This window comes from Indicator indicator, chromosome 26 (assembly GCF_027791375.1).
Source record: "Indicator indicator isolate 239-I01 chromosome 26, UM_Iind_1.1, whole genome shotgun sequence".
In the NCBI taxonomy this organism is placed as follows: Eukaryota; Metazoa; Chordata; class Aves; order Piciformes; family Indicatoridae; genus Indicator; species Indicator indicator.
This window is the reverse complement of record NC_072035.1, coordinates 12,363,313-12,385,118: the sequence shown is the minus strand read 5'-3', so window position 1 is coordinate 12,385,118 and position 21,806 is coordinate 12,363,313. Positions and strand designations below refer to the sequence as shown.

General features: G+C 43.7%; 1 protein-coding gene across 1 annotated transcript in view; it reads right to left on the bottom strand.

Moving 5' to 3' along the window:
- The window catches only part of GCN1 (GCN1 activator of EIF2AK4), a 43,343-nt gene that overhangs the window by 16,609 nt on the left and 4,928 nt on the right, over positions 1–21,806 (bottom strand). Inside the window, exons 5-34 of the mRNA XM_054392996.1 lie at positions 21,560–21,668; positions 20,766–20,864; positions 20,552–20,686; positions 19,995–20,063; positions 19,802–19,910; positions 19,275–19,349; positions 18,888–19,016; positions 18,622–18,672; positions 18,130–18,228; positions 17,710–17,883; positions 16,083–16,235; positions 15,247–15,339; positions 13,608–13,683; positions 13,277–13,436; positions 12,212–12,401; positions 11,973–12,097; positions 11,485–11,663; positions 11,222–11,315; positions 10,358–10,471; positions 9,964–10,162; positions 9,307–9,462; positions 5,911–6,092; positions 5,581–5,661; positions 4,553–4,696; positions 3,751–3,878; positions 3,403–3,592; positions 2,957–3,027; positions 1,995–2,160; positions 889–1,083; positions 453–699 (exon numbers count right to left, since the gene is read on the bottom strand). Coding sequence (XP_054248971.1) covers positions 453–699; positions 889–1,083; positions 1,995–2,160; positions 2,957–3,027; positions 3,403–3,592; positions 3,751–3,878; positions 4,553–4,696; positions 5,581–5,661; positions 5,911–6,092; positions 9,307–9,462; positions 9,964–10,162; positions 10,358–10,471; positions 11,222–11,315; positions 11,485–11,663; positions 11,973–12,097; positions 12,212–12,401; positions 13,277–13,436; positions 13,608–13,683; positions 15,247–15,339; positions 16,083–16,235; positions 17,710–17,883; positions 18,130–18,228; positions 18,622–18,672; positions 18,888–19,016; positions 19,275–19,349; positions 19,802–19,910; positions 19,995–20,063; positions 20,552–20,686; positions 20,766–20,864; positions 21,560–21,668 — 3,992 coding nt within the window. The remainder of the gene's footprint in view (positions 1–452; positions 700–888; positions 1,084–1,994; positions 2,161–2,956; positions 3,028–3,402; positions 3,593–3,750; positions 3,879–4,552; positions 4,697–5,580; positions 5,662–5,910; positions 6,093–9,306; positions 9,463–9,963; positions 10,163–10,357; positions 10,472–11,221; positions 11,316–11,484; positions 11,664–11,972; positions 12,098–12,211; positions 12,402–13,276; positions 13,437–13,607; positions 13,684–15,246; positions 15,340–16,082; positions 16,236–17,709; positions 17,884–18,129; positions 18,229–18,621; positions 18,673–18,887; positions 19,017–19,274; positions 19,350–19,801; positions 19,911–19,994; positions 20,064–20,551; positions 20,687–20,765; positions 20,865–21,559; positions 21,669–21,806) is intronic.

Below are 21,806 nucleotides of genomic sequence, written 5' to 3'. Positions count from 1 at the left end.
TCTGATGTCAGAAAGGACAAGAGGCATTAAAAACATGCAATAGTCCCCTGAGCCCTAGCTTAAGTGAGTAGAAATAAGACAGGGAATGTCCAGCAGCAAAAGAAACAAGTAGGCTGTGACAGCCCCTCTAGACCAGCTGGAGTTTGTATGGTCTACAGGGAGTGGGAGCCCCTCTGACACCACCTGCCTCTGAAGACAGGAGGGAGGGACACATGGGTATTGTCTAGAAACAGAAACTCTTCTTCTACCATCACATAAATAGCCATTTTAGAATGCTCTACACAATCAGTGGCCTCAGGACAGACACTTCCCATTTCTTTCTCTGCAAACTCTAGTAAAATAAATGCAGCCAAAGCAAGCACAGGGGTTCAGGTATCATTTGATCTGACTACAGTGGTAGTAGGTACAAGAGAAATACTAAGTATTTGGAAAGAAAAGCTTCTGTCTCTTACCCTCACGCCGACGGAAGTTCTTCTTGTCCTGGATAGCATCTGTCAGTGTGGTCATCATCTCCTGCTGCTTGAGGGAGAGGATGCCAAGGCCCTTCACCAAGCCTGCCAGCCCATAAGCCGCACCTTTGCGCTCAGCATACTTATCAGACTCTAAAAGCAGCTGCATTAGCTTCTGGATCATTCCTCCTGCATCTTCCTTAATTGCAGGCACCAGAGGTGGTAGACAGCTTGCCACTGACTCTTGAACCTGTAATACAATCCACCAGCTATCAGATCACAAACTATTCATCACCAGCATAACTTCCACCTAGACTGCGCCCACAATGGCAGTTTTCTGTTGCTGAAGCCATTTCTCATCTCTCTGACATCCCTAAAAGTATCATAATGTTAACCTGCCTCTTCATGGAAGCAGGGAACTCCTCCAAAAGGCACCCACCTGCTGAGATGGGGTGGACAAAGCTGCTATCAGTTTGCCAACAATTGGTTTCACTTTAGGGTCACTCTTATCCAGATGTTTGGCCAGTGAACCCATCAGAATGACCACACTTTGCCTGACGGCATCATAACTGGCATCATTAGGAGCATTTTTCAGGAATTCTTCAAACACTGGCAAGAGAGAGTTAACGTTGTCCTGAAAAACAAAACCACAGAACTTGCCACTGGAGTCCACTCAGAATGGGATTTGCTATGCTCAGTGGACTTGTTTGTTCTTCCCTGAGCCAACAAACCGAACAATCAGGCTGTATTTGCAGTTCATTTAACGTGTCACATCACATAAAACCTCGTGCCGTCCTGACAGACAACAAATATTTACTGCTAGAGAGAAGTTAGGTCTTAAAAATTATACCCTTCAAACTTGCCAGCACAATGTTCTGCCAGAATGTAAGCTACTAGACAAGACTGCTAGCCTAAACATCAGTGCCTGCTCTTCTGCTTCCTCCATTTGCAAAGAGAAGAAAGAAACAGAAGAATTAATATGAAAATACTCCAATTGTCTTGGCTTAACAGGAACGTAGAGGGCTGTCCAGACACACTGAGGAAATTGGAATCCGAGTGATTTACCCCCTGCACACCTCTCCCATCTAATCCTGCATGAGAAGGGCTAACAGTGAGAAGGATGGTCCTCAATTCCCTGAATAACTTCAGTTGTTCCTAGTTTACTTAAGCCAGCAATCAGCAAGCTTTCATGCTGTGCTTTGCATGAGGGATGGAAGAGAAATCTCACCTTCCCGGGATTAAAAGACCTGTGGTCTGATTTTACTTGTATTACTCTAGTTTTACATCACTTGAACTGCAGTTAATCCAGTGCTATTTTTTTATTGCAATGACAGGGGAAAATCACACTCTTAGACAACACTAGTCACTAACAGAACTACTCCAAAGGCACAAAAATTCCTGCTACACAAAGGTATTCAAGTATTACAAGTAAGAGTAATCTCTAAGAGAAAACAAACAAACAAACAAAACCCTATGGGCTCCAATGCAGTACTGACACCTTCATCCCACTTTTTTCCACTGCTAGAGAGAAGCCTTCAGACTTACTTTGCCATGAGTGTTGAGCGTTGAAAGAGCCGCATCCAACATGCACTTCCTGACTTCAGGACTGCGGTCATTCAGGGCATCTGGTACAAAAAACTGAAAGAGGGGCTTCACCTGAGAGCTGTCCAGATGCTGGGAGAGCTTATTGAGGGCCAAAGCAATGCCACACCTGTAAAGAGAGCAAGCTTGTGAGCTAACAGACTTTTGATAGAATTTGGTTGAGATCACAATCACATCTGCTATGAGTAGCACATTACAGACATTGAGAGAGAGAAGCACTACAAAACCAAAGAGCTTCAGAGCACCCAATCTCTGTGCGTTTCATTACTTAGCCCCACACTGCAGGCTCCCAGAAGGACAACAATGCTTCAGCAATAGAGTGAACTTTCATCCCAATTAAGCACTATAAATACTTGGGCCAACAAAGGCAGACATCAGGATCACTTTATCTACTGCTGAAATACAGCAGCTTTACACTAAGATACATCAGCACTAAAGAAGAGATCAGTTTAACACAGGTAGTGAACAGATGATCTCCAATTGAACCTGTACAGGGCATACAAGTAGACAAAAAGTAATTAGCCAAACTGGAACGTGTCCAGTTCATTAAGGTTCACGCTGCTGCTCTTGAAACAATCATTTGCCTGTACAGAGGGGGAAACACAGTCTGAGATAAGACAGTCTGAGAGGGAACAACTCTGTTCTTATCAGGACTGAGAGAAGATAGCATCCAATACTTTGATGGACTGAGAGACTTGCAGTTTGGCCTGGCCAGCCTGTTGCAGGGCACAAATACTCTCTACCAGAAGGAAGCATTCACCAGCAAGTGAATACAAATGCATATAGCTTGTTCCTTTAATATTCCCTTCTTTTTCCACTGCCTGAACTCCTAAATGAAAAAAAAATCTGGAACATCTCATCTGGATGCACAGGAAGTGATGAGATCAATCTGAAGATGACTGTACCTTGCTTCCCACTGGTCAGGCGGTGATTCAGATATCACTCGTCCCAAAGCATCCAAAACTGGAGGTGGCCTCTGGAAGAAGAAAACAATTTCATGAGAATGCCTTTTCCAAGGACACATATGCAGAGAATACTGTTAGCCACACCTGCAATGCCATTTTAGAGTACTGCACAGAGGTATGAAACCACCAGCAGAAGAGTTAAAAACAAGCAGAGAGCTAGAGTGGGCCCAAGAAGACTGCCCAGCCCCTGCTCTGCCCCAGTCCTCCCGTACTACCTACAGCGTATCTTCCACCTGTGCAACAGTGCCATTACTGACTGATAACTTGAGGCTTGAGGCAACAGCAGGCTTCATGCACATCCTCAAGACAGACAAAAGTGATTAATAGAAGATATCAAACATAGCATGAGCTTGTGGCTGTCAGTCCCTCAGAACAAGAGTACTCACATAGAGCTTCTCCTGGTAAATCTCCTTAAGTTTATTCATGACCTCTGCCGCTTGGTTTTGATACTGAGCTACAGCTCTGGAAAGGGCTTCAGCACCTGCTTGCCGCACTGCCTCTTCGTGGTAGATGACATCTTTGATCAGCAGAGAACAGAGGTCAGGCTGAAGCTCCAGACCCATGGACTCCCACAACCTGCAGCACACACAAAGTGTTGACAGATGATCATCCTTCAGCAGGAGAAGGTGCTGCGTTATGCAAATGTCAGGGGACAAAAGTCCCTCCCAGTGAGTTCCGTAGGTGAACAGAAGAGAGGTCCTACCACAGTCCAAGCAGCCAGGAAGAATTCTCACCTCTCTGCCAGCTTCTGGATCTCATCTTCCACATCAAACCTGACTACCCAAAGGCGACGCAGCAGATTCAGTCCATTCTTTTCATCGCTGTCTGGGGTTGGCAGAACCATTTGTAACTCCATCAGTCCCTGAATTAATTTACAGGAGAATCAGTGCAAGGATTTGATTTTAGAAACAGATATTTAAGACACTTAAAACCTTTGCAAAGTCAAGCTCTTGGTAGTTGGAAGTGTCAAAACCCACGTCTGCTTGTGCAGCACACTGCCTGTGCAGATCAAGAAGTCCCTGTTGCTAATAGGAGAGGTGGTGAAACTCAAGAATAGAGCTCCACGGGCAGGCTGCAGAGAGGCAGCTGGGCACTGGGTTGTGCTCGGGTGACTACAGACTTGTCTGCTTCTGAACACACAAGAGCCAGTTCAGGTGTGCCAAGCTGAAATGTGCGACAAAAAGGTGTGAAAAAAGCATCCTTGGGTTTTCTTTCTATTTTCCAAGAAGTGACTCAGTCTGAAGCCTCCCAAAAACATTGAGCACAGGAATTTTTTGACAACTTTTCTAGGGTTATGCTCCTTGAAATTGTAAATAGAGGGTGCTAAGTGTTAATAATTACACCTGTTTTAATAAAACAGAGGCATGGATAGACCTAGAGTACTCCTTTTCGCAAGATAAATCTAGCACAAAGAGCACTACTCAGAGCATTACTGTTCAGTACTACTCCTCCTGCAGACACTACCCAAAGACTAGCTGAAGCCCCTCCTCCTCAGTGTCAGGGAATATTCACCTCCCCAGAATGATCCCCACATACCCTGAGAGCTGCATCTCGAACATTCATGCAGGGAGACTGCAGGGCCTGCAGTAACACATCGATCTCCTCCTGCTCTGCATAGGCACAGCCGTCCTCCCCGCTGCTGCTTGTGCACAGGGTGGTCAGTGCATTGGAAGCCAAAACCTAAAATGTCATGAGGAAGTATTAGAGACTCCACCACTGCCTTCTGTTGCTGGGCACCTGGTCAAAGCAAGCGCAGGGCAGGAGCTGAGTGCTATCACAAGAGAATAAATTCTCAAAGAACAGTGACAAGGGTTCATGATCAAACCAAGAACTGATAGGTTCAGTCCAACCCTTTGCCATCTCATCCCTTAGAACAAACACTCAGGGACTGACTACTGAACTTCTTTGACAGAGGAAGGCCTTAGAGAAGGAATAAAATGCCTCTCTTCCTTATGGGGAGAGACTGAGGGAGCTGGGTCTCTTTAGTCTGGAGAGGAAGAGACTGAGGATTGACCCCATTCATGTTTATAAATAATGTCAAGAGTGAGTGCAGAAAGGATGAAGTCAGGTTCTTCTCAATGATGCCCAATGACAGGACAAGGGGCAATGGGTGGAAGTTGAGGCATAGGAAGTTCCACGGAAACATGAGGAAAAAACGTTTTCACTGTGAGGTTAACAGAACACGGGAGCAGGCTGCCCAGGGGGGTTGTGGAGTCTCCCTCTCTGGAGATACTTCAAAACCTGCCTGGATGTGTTCCTGTGTGATCTGCTCTGGGTGATCCTGCTCTGGCAGGGAGGTTGGACTGGATGATCTTTTGAGGTCCCTTCCAGCCCCCTAACATTCTGTGATTCTGTGAAAAACTGAAGAGTATGTTTGGTGCATTAAACCCTCAGGAAAAAAGATGCAGATATTTTAACCCAAGATAAATACCATAAGCATAGGAGAAAAACGGTAATGTACCACCAGCCTCAGAGACTTAAACAAGGTTGGAGTATTTCTCTCAGCTAGATGCTGGTGGAACTTAGGCAGAATCCTGACTGTGGTTATAAAGCCAAGGGCTCACCTGTAACCGTGGAGAACCTGTTCCAATCACCCGTGTCAGCAGAACCAGCATGTCCCTCCGGGGCAGCAATTCTGGGCCGTTCTGAAAGGTTGGGGGAGAGAAAGCTTTATGCCTGGTGACTCCTAAGTACCTCGTGTGTATGACATTCTTTATAAAAATCACAACCAAAACCTAGGGCTGGATGGGTAACCAAGACCTGTGACAGAGAACAGTCTTTCACTGTTAACTTGTACACTTAACCTGCTTTGTCCAGTTTACACGAGCTATTTCTTCTCATGCCTCATCTGAACAAGCTGCTGAAGGAGGCCATTTGATCCCCACAGGTCTCACCTCATCCACCAGCAAAGCCTGGCCATTTGCTGATGATCTCAGCTGAGCATGGACTGTAAGGATCTGTAGAATCTTGACCAGAAACTCCTCCTTGTCTTCACTGTCATGAGGTGTCTCAGTTATAACAGTCTTTAGGAGAGGAAAGACTAAGGAAAATGCTGGAGCTGATAATGGGGCAGCACCTGCAGAAAGGAAAAACAATCTTTTGAGCATAGCTGACCTTGTTGTATCCACAAATGTTCTAACTCTAAGCATGTTTTTGTTTTAAAGGATTGATTGGTAGAAAAGGTTCACTTTGGTAGCATGTAATGTATATAGCCAGCTTCAGCTTTATGTACCAACATGCTAAGTGACCCTAAGCATTTCTATGCCCCAGGACACTGAAGGACATTGTCTCCACACAGACAATCCTCAGGCTGTTCAAGGCAGCGCCCATAGCACTCTATCACTTTGCCACTTCACTTAGCAGCAACAGTATGGCCTCAACAGTTACATTTGGCTTTTCAGTGTTAGATTGATGATTAGACTTGATGACCTTAAGGGTCTTTTCCAATCTAAACGCCTGTATGATTCTATCTAATGTTGTTGTTGCTTGCTACACCAATGAGCTGACTTTAATTAAAGTCACATTAGGATTCCAAATTACTTCCAGTGCTTCAATGGTGTGATAATACACACACTAAATGAAATCTAAACAATTCAGTAGATTAAAGCAGACAGGCAAAACTGGGTTTTGTCTATCCTGGAAGAGGACACAAAATCAAATCGGTCACACAACCAAAGCTGAAATAAAAGCTGCTATGTAAAGTGCAGTAAGTTTGTGTGTACACTCTGAGAATTAAAATTAATTAAACTACAAAAAAAAAAAAATTGTGGTCAGTTTTACTTCTGAGCAGCAGGATCCACACAGGGGTCTGACAAAATGTAACTAATTCACTTTTAAAATTAATTTCTCCCAAAGTAGAGGGCCATTTGCCAGCTACATTCCCTTTATACACTTTCTATCAGTCTAGCTAATCTGTCATCAGCTGGATTCTTGAGAGTGAGTTTCCTCTAATTCTGCTGCAAGTCTCAACTCCCCCCACCTTGAAAAAAATAAAGGTTTGTGAATCCCCTTGTTATAGATTTTGATCCTTCCTTTTCAGAGGTGCTTGTTATAGGACATAAGAAATGCTTCTTTCAGTCCCTCCAGTTAGTCCAGTTAAACCCCAAGCACTAGACTAGGGAAAACATTTGCTTTCTATTTCTACATCCTGTGCTGTCTGAAAATGCCAGATCTTAAATTCCTAAGATGCAGACAGAGAGCACTGCAGATACAATACTGCAGTATTAGTCAGCTTATGTAGGACATGGATACTCCAAAAGTAGTTCAAGGCAGAAATATTAAATACCAAACACATGGTGAGCTCCTGACTATTTAACATGAACAGCTTAGGCAAAATCTCCTCCATTTCTGATGTGGGATTTTTCTTTCTCTTTGCTCAGTATCTGCTCACTTTAACACGTCTTGGGTTTGATTTTTGTAGATATTTTTAGGCTTAAGCAACTGTCCCTCTATGAACAGCAGGAAGAAGAAAGCTTTATCTGAGAAGATAAATATTCTATTAACAGAGTAGCTGGTACTGACCACTAGGAAAAAAGATTATAAAACATGTCTTGGCATTTCAGCAATGAATGATAAATCTTATCATCCACATTATACTGAGGTATGGTCTCTCTAAGGTCTTATGGCAACCTAAGAAACTAATCTCTCCTAAATAATACGACAAGACTACATTCCAAAGAACCCTGAAAATGAGGAAAACTCATTTGGGAATATAACATGACCTGTCCAACAAAGTGCTATGGAACCTACTTCCTTGCTCTTGTAGAAATTAAAACCAAAATCAGATATTCACTTATTTAAGCACTTGAAGGACAAGGGTTGACAGTACTTACACTACTTTCTGGAAATAAGACTGAAAATGGATTCAAATGTTAATGAATTTGCACTTACTATGGAAATAAATTGCACAGTGGGGACACTGAATTATCCCCAAGATGTTCAGCACTGAAGTGGTGCTCAACATGGTCAATTGCTGCTACTCAGCTGTGAAGATTACATGTGCCACAGTCACCACTGGGGCAAGGACCAAATGGAATCCTACATTTCCTTTGAAAAATTAGAAACCATCTACCACAGCAGCTTTTGATTGAGCTAGATGATGAGTAACTCCAAAGCCTGGGTGCACAGGGTGAATGGGAACAGGTAGTTACCTGATAAAACAAACGATACAAGTGGAGCAAACGTGCTCCTTTAAAAAGCACACTGCCCACAGTGCCCTCCCGGAACAGGCAGGAGGCTCTGCAGGAGCCTCTGGTTGTGAGCAAGGACAAGGGCTCACAAAAGCCAAAAGTGCCACAAGGGCCAGAAGTGCCACCAAGGCTGACTCGCCTCAGGCCAGCCATAAAAACTGACTCTGAAAAGAAAAATCAAAGGGTCACTGTTGTAGGTGACTCCCTGCTGAGGGCAGCGGAGGGCCCAGCATGCAGACCAAACCCACTACATAGAGAGGTCTGCTGTCTCCCTGGTGCCGGAGTAAAGGATGTTGTTCGTAAACTTCCCACCCTTGTGAGTCCTTCAGACTGGAACTAGATGATCCTTGAGGTCCCTTCCAATCCTAACAATTCTATGATTCTATCACTACTAAGCCTCCAAAGGCAGCAGACCCATCTTCCCTTCTTCTGTGCTGTTGTCTTCAAAGTGGTGGTAAAGGTACTTGCACTCCCCACCAGAGTCTAGAAGTGATCTAAACTCAGTGGAAGAAAAACAAACACAAAAAAAACCCCAAAACAAAACCCACAACAATCTATTCAAGAAAAAAGGTTCATTTTAACCCAGACCATATTGGTGCTTGCCTTTCCTGTTACAAAGCTGTAAAGAGCTGCTGCTTCTACAACTGTGCCAGAATAAAATATTCATGAACTGCAGCGCTACACAGCAAACACGCAGAGGCCACAGGCACTTCACTGCTGAGATCACAGATAACGAGCAATTATTTTGTCTTTCTACTTAGTCTCAATGAATCACTTATGCTAAGTGGTGTTGAAAGGTAGGAACTATCCCTGGCAAAGATGAGCCTTAATTTGACTACTATTGTTTCTCTAAGAACCATTTTAAGAAAAAAAAATTATACTGTTACTTCATTTTTTCACTTACTGTACTTGTATCATGTCTACCACTACAGAAAAAAAAAAAATCTGAAGGGTTTCCTATCTGTAAAGACTTGTTCTTTTTTTTTTTTTTTTGAAGTGAAGTCTCACCTATAAAACATCACACAAACCATTGAGATTACACAGCTCACAGAGTTCCTGGGGGATGTGTAGAACGTCAGAGTGCTCTACAGGGCTTTTTACCTGGCTCTCCCTTGCCTGTTCGACTGGGAATGGTATGGGCATGCAGCAAGCTAACAACTCTGTTCAGAGCAGTAGGCAGCTCCTCCTGACACCAGGACTCATCTAATTCACATTCTGGCTTCATCAGGCGCAGGGTCACATGGCTCACTAAAGTACCTGGTATGAAAGAACAAAGATTCCATGACAGGATTAAACCCAAACATTTGAGGGAAAAATTCCCCACGAACACAGAGGCAAGAACTGTAACAAAAGCTCTGGGCAAGAGCCCAGGCTGCACGAGGCACAGAGAAGGAAGCACAGCCCCGAGGTTATAAGGGACAGCTTGCTTCACACACAGAGATTTGAGTTACAGCCTCCAAACTACACAGGGCAGACAGGCCCACTGCAACCAATTATTATTGAGAGGTGGTCACAATGACTAGACAAATCCTTGTCTTTGGACGTCTAGTTCACTGCAGTCATCTTTCTAAGCACTGATCCACAGTGGTTTTTCCTCTTGGCTGTCTGCAGTACATGGTCATCACCCACAGCTTGTAAAAGCAAGGATTTTCACCACCCTGACATAAAAATAACGCACTCTGACCTTAGATGGTTGGACTTGATGATATTAAGGGTCTTTTCCAACCTAAACCACTCTGTGAAACTGCAAATACTAACCAAAGGTTTTCAGTCGAGCAGGCATGACACAGGAAGCTAAGGAAAGAAAAGGATCCTTAACCCTTGGAGCGGCCAAAGGTGATCGGAAAAGCGGCAAGAAGGAACCAATGAGGCCAGGGATGTACTGAGTTAGACCAGGAGGCTTTCTCTTTATAACAGTGTCCAGGAGTCCTAGGGCTGTTTCCAACTCATTATCAAGCTGCAAGAGAAGCAATTCAAAAGGCTGCCATGAAGACTGCATTGGGGAAAAATCAAGTCATTACACGTAATTTCTAATTCAATAGACAAATAGATTATTGCCAGATATTCTCTATGCTACTCCCATTTTCCTTTTATCACAATGACTTAGGTCATGGTTGCTACAGAGCTGACAGAAAATACCCTCAAAACTTACCTCCTTCAGCCGTTTTCTTATCTGAGACTCCCTTTCCAGCTGTGCATGCATCAGCTCCTTCTGTTTGCTAGTTAGTTGCACCTCATCTTTTATTCCTTTCTTCTTCTTTATTTCCTGCAGCAGAAATCCATGGACATTATCAACTGGGAACTATTAACATCATACCCTCAATCAGGCAGAAGAGAGTTGGACATATTTGGGGTTTAAGCAATTTACTTTTAAAATGGTTATCAAAATATTCTTCCAAGCACATCACTCTGAAGTGAAGACACATAATGGAAATCAGCAGGTTAACAAGACTTTAATGTCCCATTGGCAGCATAACATCAGCTTCTCCCAAATTTATATGGGTCACAAATTATTTGATATCATTAGGAAGATCTGTCCAGCTCTTTCTGTAGTGGAAGGGCACGTCATCCTTCCCAGAGCAAAGAGAACTCAACCTTTAATGAAAGAATGCACCAGTCAACCTCAAACGTTTCCTTCCTTTCACCAAATTCTTTTCCTCACCTACGTCCCTTGCTCTGGCCAGACTGAACAAGACTGCTGGCTGTTGACAAGATGGAAGTGCCCATTTAACAGCCCTAACTGAAAGAGTTACACCAGATACACTGGACAAGAGGTGAAGAGAAAAAACAGGCATTGCCAACCAGTAAGTGCAGTCATACACAAGTAGAATACCACATCAATTAATACAAACACAGGTGTAAGAGAAAAGAAACTGATGCATACAGACAACATTTAGGGGTTCAAAGAAGTTCATAGAATCTTTCCCAACAGTGTAGACACACCTGAAGCCATGCAACAAAACAGAGACAGCAGTGATGGTTCTGACAACCTGGTTTTCCTCTTCCCATAACTCACCTCCTTCAGCTCCAGCTCAATGATTTGTTCCTTGAAGGAATAAGCTTTGTTCTCCCTCTTCATGTTAGCCTTTTTCATACTATCCTGTTGAGCACTGAAAGGTAAAAGTAGGGAAAAAAATCAGCACTGCTCTGGACCGAGAGCACATAAATCCAGCAACTCCCATCCAAAAAGAGCATCTGACAAATCCACTCAGCCCCTGGCTAGATGCCAGCAGCAATCACTCCCTAGGTGCACAGAGAAAAGAAATGATCAAGTGTTACCTCTGTATTATAGATTTGTCATACAGTTCTCCCTCTGGTGTCTTCATGATGGCAAATTCCTCTCGTGTAACCTGGCACAGAGCCGGATTCTCCATTGATGCTGTGATAGTGCTGATGAGCTGTGGGAGCACTCTGCCAGGTGACAGCAGAGACAGAGATCCTACTGCATTCATAGATGACTATCAAGAAAACAAAGGATAAAAACATTAGTATCAGTGTTGCTTGAAATTGTCTCAAAAAAGTATGTCTTGTTGAGGCAGCCCAAGCCCTAACTCCTAATCCCTGAATTCTAAAACTCAACTTGATTGCTGGTGCACATTCTTGCTCCCTGACATCCCAGCTTCCTTTCACAAGAGACATTCTCTCTGAACCTGCTTTTTAGATAGATCTCCTTCTTATAGACTACTTACTACTTAACTCCTCCAGAAACCTCTTCTGTTCCGAAGCATCTCCCAAAACTTAGCACAGGGAAAGCAGATGTTAATCACCTGGTTCTCTGGAGTGTAGGCAGTGATCCTGGGTAATATGTCATTCAGGTGTTTGGTAATGAAGTCTTTGGGATCTATCTTCATCTTGATGAGGAGGGCTGGCCAAAGACCTGGTTGCACTGCCACTAGAAGAATAAATGAGCATAAAAAATACGAAGCAGACCGCTAATACAATGAACCAAAAAGGTAAGAAAAACCCATCCACTGGACATGAAACTGGTCTTAACCACTTCACTTACCTAGAGATGGATGATGGCTCACCAGCAGCATCTCCAGTGCCAGCTTTTCTGGCTCAAATGAGTCCACATCAAGCCCTGCCACACTTGAGATGACACAGAGTGCCTCAAGAAGGACGCGGGGAGGAATGTAAGACCTTCCCAGCTCCGACAGCTCTCCTGACTCCATCACCAGCACCTCATGAGGCAGAACCTGAGTGGACAACTTGTCATTAACACATCACACCAAGCCTTCCTGAGCCCTGAGCACTTCCACACAGGAACCCCATACTGAATACCAACAATCAGCTCCCTCTGCCAGTACCAAAACCAGGAAGTTTTCAAAGGGAAAAAGGGATACAGCATAACAGTGGAAACAAAGCACAGAGCTGTCAGTGGCCAAAAGACTAAGGAAGCAGGACAGCAATTGACTTGGCTAAAATAAAACCAAACCAATCATTTTTGGCAGAGGACTTTGGAAAAGGGTGACCCAGCTGGCTGGCAACAATAAGCTCAACTTCTGCAGCCTAATTTTACCCAGCATCTTTTCAAAAATACTGTGACATGGGCAGACTATTCACAAAGTTCCAGCCTTGGCACCCAGTTAGGGCAATAGTTATATATCCTGCTAGGGCACTGCTCTAACACACCCAGTAATACAGCACTCATTGTTTCTTTTTCTTATTTTCTTTTTATTTTTGGTAATAATTGCTACTAAAGTATTTATATTACGTTTGTATCAAATAGGCAGCACAGGCTGTAAGCCAGGCCCAAAGAACCAGGATGCCAAGAAAAGATCTAAGCACTTGGTCTTCCAGCAGGGATTAAATTTGGAATAAAATAATAGAAGAACATGGAAAACTACAGCTTCCTCCACAAATGACTTTGAATGCTCTGTCTTTTGTGTGTATAGGGAAGACAAGGCACACCACAGGCACTGCTACAGAAACATGCAAGTGGCATTCTAGATCATCTGGAAGTGAATCATCTTCCTCTGACGCTGTATGTCAAAACTAACAGCAAATCTAGGGCAGGGTGGTGATTGGCAGTACACACACTAAGCAGAGACTAGGCTGCTTGACTACTCACCTTATGAGAACTGAGAACCACTTTCAGTTCCTCCAAGAGCCCATAGGCCAGTTTGTACCCTCCCAGAGAGGACAAGAGCTTCTTAACTGTTTGGTGGGCCTGTCTTCGAACGTGCCAGGTCCGACTCAGCAGTACTGCAACAAGGGCACGGTGATACTGCCTGGAAATGGAGAAGTGAACAGGTTAGCAAAGGCAGCAGCACTGCAAACCAGCTGAACACAACAGCATGAAGTTCAACCTTTTGTGCACAGTCCCAAGCCCACCCTCTCCACTGCCCACATTAACATGCAGGGATCAGTCAGACTGGTGGCAGCCCCTGCACTCTACGTACTGAACTTTACTCTCAGGCAGCCGCTGTGCATGGTCCAGGAGAAGGCGCTCTGTCAGCTGCAGCACTGTACACATGGCTGAGGGGAAAGAGAAAGGTTGGAAATAGCATCAGACTTCTTAAGGAAACAAACAGCAAGTTGGAGACATTAAAATAGCTACTCAAACTGAGCCTCTACAAAATCTTCTCAGTGAAGCAAGGGATAAATCCAACTCAGATCTGCCAAGCCTGGAAACAGAACCGTGATTTCACAGAAATGTTATTAGCTGGATCCCAGCAGAATTTTCCTGACCACCATGTGTGACCTATTTCTGTCTAAATCCAAACCAAACAACAAACACCCTGCTTGCTGCACCTACTGTTAATTCCTGAGCCCTGAATTCATGCACAACTGCATAATGCTGTTTGAATAGCAGCCTTAGCATTTTACCTCATACCATCTTCCAAGCTTCAGCTGTCACTAAGCCCTTTGGTTTGTGTATCAGTGTTGAATGATATCATAAGAGCAGGAGCAGAAAGCCCTGAAACATGGGGTGGGTTATAGTTTGTATAAGGCAAGGGGGCTTGACATTCAAGGCATCAGACAGCCCGGGGATGTTAACCATGTCAACTGGATGGGTTTGCTTAAATAACCACTAACAAATCATGGCAATATTTAGTCTCATCATTACTATCATGACAATATTTAGTCTCAGCATTAGTTTTTGGATCTAACATCCTAAGGGAGCAACATAAAATCTTCCAAATCACGCTGTTTCAGGACATTTACAGACCCAGGAAGGAAAGTTAATAGATATACACACGCATTGCCTTCAGAAAACAGGGACTGCAGGAAGCAGGAAGGAAAGGAAAATGATCACAGAATTGTCAGGGTTGGCAGGGACCTCAAGGATCATCTAGTTCCAACCTCCCTGCCATGGGGCAGGATCACTGTCCACTAGAGATCAGGTTGCCCAGGAGCCACATCCAGCCTGTCCTTAAAAACATCCAGGGATGGGGCTTCCACCACCTCCCTGATGTGGTGATGCTATTTCCTGATTAGAAAACTTCACTTGTTCAAAGCTTTGCTCAAAAGATAAATGAATTCATTTCAGGGAAACAATTCAAGAACTCATTTTCAAAACTTTCAATTTAAAATGTAGTCAGTAATGTTTTCTGTCAGGCACACTCCATTTTTTTTTTCAATTAATCTTTAAACACAAGAGAACAGTGCATAAAGACACTAATTTACAACCCAATTGATTTCCTATATGTTATTACTCTTCCACCACATATCTTAAGACTTTTACTGATGAGTTTTCTTCTCCAGCCTTATTTTACTTTTTCCCATCTTAATGTTAGGTTTCTCCACATCTTTTTAGATTGCTGCAACTATTTCCCTACAAACTGGGACACCACAGCGATACATTTTGTATTGGAAAGAACTTTCACAGAATATACAAATTTGGAATTGCAAATGTTTTGATAACTCTGATTGATTAATAAATAAATCAATCCATTGTCAAGCTTAGATTACAAGTCCAGACACCCTTCTGAAAGAGCACACATATTTTAATGTGAAACTGGATCCTCCAAGGAGCACAGAACAGGGCTAACAGCAATATCAGTACTATGTAATAGCATTAGACAGCAACTAGTTTACCTTCCTCTGATGCAGACTGCAGGAACTTCTCAGATGTAAAAATCTGCTTTTTCTCATCCAGAATGAGCTGCCAGAAACCACTCAGTTTAGACTCTGACAGGAAAAGAACAGATGTCCATCAAGGATGTTTAAAAAATCAATCAGAACTCATCAGCATACATAAAATACAGTAGAATGCTGCCTTCTGAAATCACTTGTTACTTCTAGCTTTGTCTTCAGTTTTAAAGCCTCTCATCACCCTCTTGCAGAAGAACAAGCATGCCCAGAAACACCTGCTGCCAAAAATACATTTCTGTGGCTTAGACTTGTGAAGTCTGTTTCACTTTAATCTTTCACAGGACATGCCTTGCCAAAACTGAAAGAAAGGAGCAAAGTGATGTGTTGCCTTTGAACAGACAGAACACACCTGGCTTTTATATCCTGGCAGCTGTATCAGCTTAGACAGTTCTTGCAATATCCTCTAATGGAAGTTAGAATTCCAGGCCTCGTGCTTTTCACAGGTGGTTTCTAAAAATACTACCCAAATACCAAGCAAGTAATACTTGTAGTGCACCAGTCAAGACCCTAGTAAGGTCTGGGTGAATGTCTTCTGTCAGAATAAAGAAGAATGTTGTCCTAAGCAAATGGAAACTGAAATTTGCAAAGCCACAGAAGAATTCTTCACTGACATCACTGAGAGAGGTAGGAATAAATCCCTTGTTTGCAGGAAAGCAATGACTCTGTGCAGGACAGTACACAGATCAAGGGGCAGTATCTCATGCACATTGTCAAGAAAAAAACCATGAACCCTCAGAACCTGTTTGTATTGAATTCTGCTAGGTGTTCTCTGACCTTACCAGTTTGTCCCTCAACTGCTGACATCCTGCAGATCAACAAAGCTGCAGCAACTCCCTCAGTTACTATGGGAACCTGAGTACTTTGAGATGCTGCTTTTTCTACTGTCTGGATCAGCATTGGCAGCAAGTCCATCCCCTGCAATAACGTGTCACCTGAGGAGACAGAAAGAGCCCAGTTACAACACAGTCCTTCACACTTCACTCCACAAGGGTATCAATGGTCCCTCTGTTGTCATGAGACAAGGAAAGGAACCAGACACACAATGCAGAGACACTGAATCTCCCAGAGTATTTGCCAATCACTGCAATCATTAAACTATGAAAAGCTAGATAGCCACTTTAGGCCTTTCCTCATAGATAGACTTTCATCATAGAATGAACAGTCCTATCTCAATACCAGTTACTGTTCATGGGACACAAAACACTGATTCAGTTACAGTAAAGGGATTGGTTCAAATCACAGGAAGTTTGACTCTAGAGATTATGCTTCCTTTAGAGAGGAAAAGTAAATCCCTGGCAAGCCACAACCATCTGTTTCAACTTCAGACATTCACAAGTCAAGGAATCCCACTGATCTGTGACCCTCACTACCACAGAAACTGAGCTAGGTGTTCCTGTTATTTCCAGAAGCAACATCTCACACACCATACTGGGAAAGGAAACAAGAGACCTTGTGACTTTCTACGTTACCTGTTCACAATTAGTGTTTTAACCATAAATTCATAAGAATTAGAATCTCTATTTCCTTCATGTCCCAGCTGAATGCTTCACTGTCACTCATTCTTCTAGCAGTGAGTAAATTATTTTAGAGTGTAAGTATCTTGAGCCTTGATCCCCTGCACAGCTGCACACATCACACACAAGTAACCCCCCTTGCCTGCAGCAAGTATGAGCAACTTCAGGTTTGCCATAGTGATGACTCTGAAAGGACTGTCATCCTGGGATCCCCAATGATAGCACAGAAATTCCTCAGAGCTACTACAGAAAAATGTGGAACTCTAATTTTGCTTATACTGAGAAAGTGATGGCTAACCTCTGAAGTACACTCAGCTACTGGTATCTTAAGCAAGCTTTTGATTCACACTGCATCAGAAGCAGAGATCTCACATACAGGCATCAGAGGCTGATCACCAAAGTCAAAGGGGACAGGACCAGCAGATGCAAATCTCAAAAGGATCACCAAAGTTTAGAATTTCTTAAGATCTTAATTTCAAACACAGTATTTCTTTTTTTGTCTGTAATTTTTTAAAGGCTTCCAAGAGCCCAAGCCACAGAACAGGATCCCAGTGTGCTGGTGCTATATAGAACAAAGGCATGCTTTCTGAGCTAGAAACCTTAGTTTTAAGTGGAAGACAAAAATAAATCAATAAAAAAATATTTCAGGGCTACATGAATGACAGCAGGATGGGCAGTGACACTAGTTGTACCAGGAGACAAACCATCTTTATAAATGTGAAGCCAACGGAGTGTTTAAGAGAAATCTAAAGGAGGTCAGTGAACAGATACTGCCTTACAAAATCTTTCTTAATCCACACAGCTATCTACCCACATCAGGAGCTATCAAAGTTGATCACTCGTCTCTTAAACCACACAGTCAAGAGAGTTATTAAGAGCTGCACAGTTTTACCTTTGAAGGAGGCTAGCATGCACTGCAGATAGGCATGTCTCACAGCTGAAGTAGAGGTTTTAAGGCTGAAGGCTTTCTTTAGCCATTCTACCAGCTTCTTAGAAACTTCCGTGGTGAACCGAACACACCAAAGAGCCAGGACAGAGACTGCATGAACCAACGTGCCTTCGTGGACTAGGAAGCAACCCAGCTCATGTCAGTACAGCAATTGCATAAAACACAGAACAATACAACAGAAAGCAGGCTAACAATGTCAGGAGGAGGCAGGAAAAGAAATGCATGTGCTTCAAACTGTCTCCATAGGGCTGCTCATCAAAACAGGGCAAGAATCTAGATTTATCCTGAGTAACAGGCCATGTGAAAACCCTGCTCAGGACAAAAGCAGCTGAGGAAACCCTGAACAAAGGCATGAGGCCTCACCTTCTTGTTGCAGAAAAGGGATGAAGAGCTCAGCCACAGTTCCAGACAGAGCTTGGCTAGAGGATCCAGAAACCACATGGTGACTAAGGCTGCCAATCCCTGCAAGGACAGAAGTCTCTCATTAGCTCCCTAACTACCAGCACTTCTGCAAAACCTTAAAACAATCAAAAATGACCCTTCACATTGCAATCCTTGGTACATCTGCATGTCATATCCAACATGTATCAACACTGCAGGGCCTCCATCTTCACTTTTACTCACTATACAGTCACCATCTTCCTTGCATAAAACATTTTAGCCTACCAGCCAAGAATTTTCTTTGGATAGAAAGTCACAAATTGGGATGTGGCATCCAGCAATCTCCATGAGCCAACCACAGCCAATTTGGAAGTACAGGCAGAGAACCATAAAGGTGTAAGTACACATCCCTTTCGTTCAGGCTGTTGCTGAATTTCTTCCACCAGAGAAGCAGCTTTCATCTAGGATCCTCACCTGAAAGGACACTCATCTTCTGAGCAACAACTGTCAGTTTCCCTTCTGAGCCTGCCAACAAGAAACAGGGTGACAGCTGACTTACAGACAGGCAGCAGCTATGTGACACATCAAGAAACTTCCCTAAAATACACAACTTTGCCCCATTATCCCTGATTCAGGCTGAGCCACCCCCCGCCACACGGACAGATAAGCAAAACACACAAAACTCACTGAAGCTGGCAAACCTTTATTTGTCTCCACTGCTTATCCTACAATTTACTCACCCCCTAAGATGGCAAAAAGGTGTCTGCCCAGTGACTCCACAGCTGAAGGATCACTACACTGTCGAGCCAAGTTCTTTAATGCCACCACAGCTTCATCCATCAGCTGTGCACTGTTGGATTTCAGATGACCTAGAAAACAATGCACAAACTAAGAGCTCATCATGACAAAAAGAAAACGAGCAAGATAAGGACATATCTTGACATATGGCTTGGCTCAGCCTCTGGAACTGTCACATGAACTATTCCAGTTCCAAGTTATAGCATCATCCTCCCTCCCACATAAAATTAGCTCTTCAGTGGTAATAAAGGTGTTATAGGTACAGCCAGAAAATTGAAGAAAGTTTTATTCTGCATTCATCATTCCCTCCACAAGTTAAGAGCACTTACTGGCCAGTCCTTTCACAATGTCTAGAGCATACTGGCTGAGATCCAGGTTCACAGATACAAGCAAGCAGGAGATTGCTGAAGACAGAAGAGATAATGGCATATTATATTTTGTTAAGTAACTGGTTTTAGCATTTTAATACAACCTTCCTCACAGTTCACATCAAGAGTAGACAGGGTCAGTAAGGAGCGGGAAGCAAAAAAACCAGAAACCAAGACAAACAAAAACCAAACCCAAAACACTGAAATTGATGCACAATGAACAGATTAATTCAGGATTATTCTTAGCATTCAGCTGTGAAATTCTGTCCTCAGTGCAAACAGTAGCTATCACATACCCAGACACTTGGGATCACACCACAAAAGTTGCTTATCCACAGTCTAACCCTTAGATGTCAGATAACCCCACTGCCTGCACCCACAGGACCAAAAGCATAGTCCAGAGAGATGCAGTCCCCCAACAACTCCAGACCTCTGAGGAACAACTCTTCATGCTCTCTGACAGCAATGCAGAGGGGTGAGAGGCTCACTTTCAATGACGTTCTCAGGACTCCGCAGCAGGGACTTCTGCAGCGTTGGCAGCACCAGATCCTTGAATTCAGCGTGGGACATGTAGCGAAGCAGTGGGCAGCAGCTGTCCTGCAAAGGCAACCAATGCTCAGCACAGCAGCACACATTGCATGCAGGACAAAAGCAAACCAGCTCTGTAACAGTATGGCTCACCAGCACGTGCTTCTGAGGCTTTGTCTTGCTCATAAGGATGGTCTTCAGGTAGAAATCCAGAAGAGCACTCTTGAACATGCAGAAACACCAAATTACAGCTCCATCACAACCCATACACAGTTCCCTGCACACCACCAGGAAGCCAGGCTTGACACCCAACCCCATTCTCCTCTGGAAGGTCAGCTCTATCCACCAAGCAGCAGCTTTGCTTCTGTTCTCACATAAGACAGGCAAGCAGGGATCAGCGCTCTCTGCTCTACCTTCAGACCAGCACTCAAAATGCACAGAGGTCTCAACGCTGCCTTCCATTTCCACAAGAGGGGAGAAGGCAGAGGCTGCAGCGTTGCCTATCTACATAAATGCACAGGCCACACCAGAAAACCACATAACTGGCACCTCCTCTATGAATCTATCCCAGCTGGTTTAGTCAGAAGTGCAGGACTACTGAACCGACAGATAAGGAAACCAGAGGCAAAGGACACCAAGTCACCTGTTCAGCCCCACAAGGAGAAGTGATGATGGTGATCATCCAAACCCCAGCAGGGTGACAGATTTACCTTGTATCGTTTGACAACATTGATCTCTTTCTGGGCTGTGCAAAACTGCACCACAAGTCCCAGCATGGCGGCGTAACTCTGGTTTGGTTCAAGACCGAGTATGACAGATAGGTACTGATCCACCAGGTCTTGGTTCTGAAGAGAAAAAGAGCGAGACACATTAACACAATGGAGCCTAAAACAGCTACTGAATAAGGTCACTTCAGGGTTTCACCTCTTTCCACAGCCTGTTCAGTTTCTTCACAGCCCCATCCACCGCCTGCTTATGAGAACCTCCCAGGACTTCCAAAAGGAGCAAACACTGAACCTCCACCTGTCAAGGGAAACAGTTGAGAAAATCTTCAAGCATCTGCTTCTCAGAGAGCTCATATCAAACAAGATATGTAAGATGCCAGTTATAGCTGAATATGCTTAGGAAAAAGTCCTTAGGTCGTGTAAGTTCTTGCAACAAGCTGTCGTTGCTTTCATCTTACACACACCACTTTGCAGAACCATGCATAACAGTTTGGGAAACTCTGAAAACAGCCATTTACATCAGGTTACATCTCTTCTTAAAATGTGTCCCAACTCTGTGCCAAAGTGCTGAGAGCATGGTTGCGGGTTCAAGTTCTTAAAGTAGGTAAAAAGAAAGCAAAAAGCTATTTGACTGTATGAGACAGCATCACACGCAATCACTCCAAGGGAGACACATGCCATGCTGCAGTCCTTGGAGGAACCACTGGCACACCAAGCCTAGAAGAACTGGTATCCACCACAGTACACACAGCAGCTCTGCACAGGAGCAAGACAGCCCCACTCTCATGCTTTATACACCTCCTGCTTCTCCTGCAGAATGGGAGAGATCAACATTCACCAGAAAGCAAAAAAGATTGTCATGTAAACCTGGATTTTAACATGACCTTATCAGCTGCAATCAGATTTGCAATGTTTCAGCATCTTAAAAGACATTAGAAATACTTAAGTCCTTATTCTCCAAAGGGATGTTTCTTCAAACCAAAAGGAACCTACCAGTTTTTTCCATGTTTCTCCCTGTCTCTTGTCAGGTGTTGGAAAGACTGTGCGTACAAGCAGGCACGTCCAGGAGAGGGCCAGCAGAGCTGCAGATCCACTGCTCTTACTGTTGTACAAACAAGAGAAGGAGGTCAACCTACACTTCCCAGCATGCAACTTACACCTACTAGTCCATAACAGACTCATCTTCACCCAAATCAGAACACCACCCTGAAAGTGAGGTTGTTTCAGCACAGAAAAAATC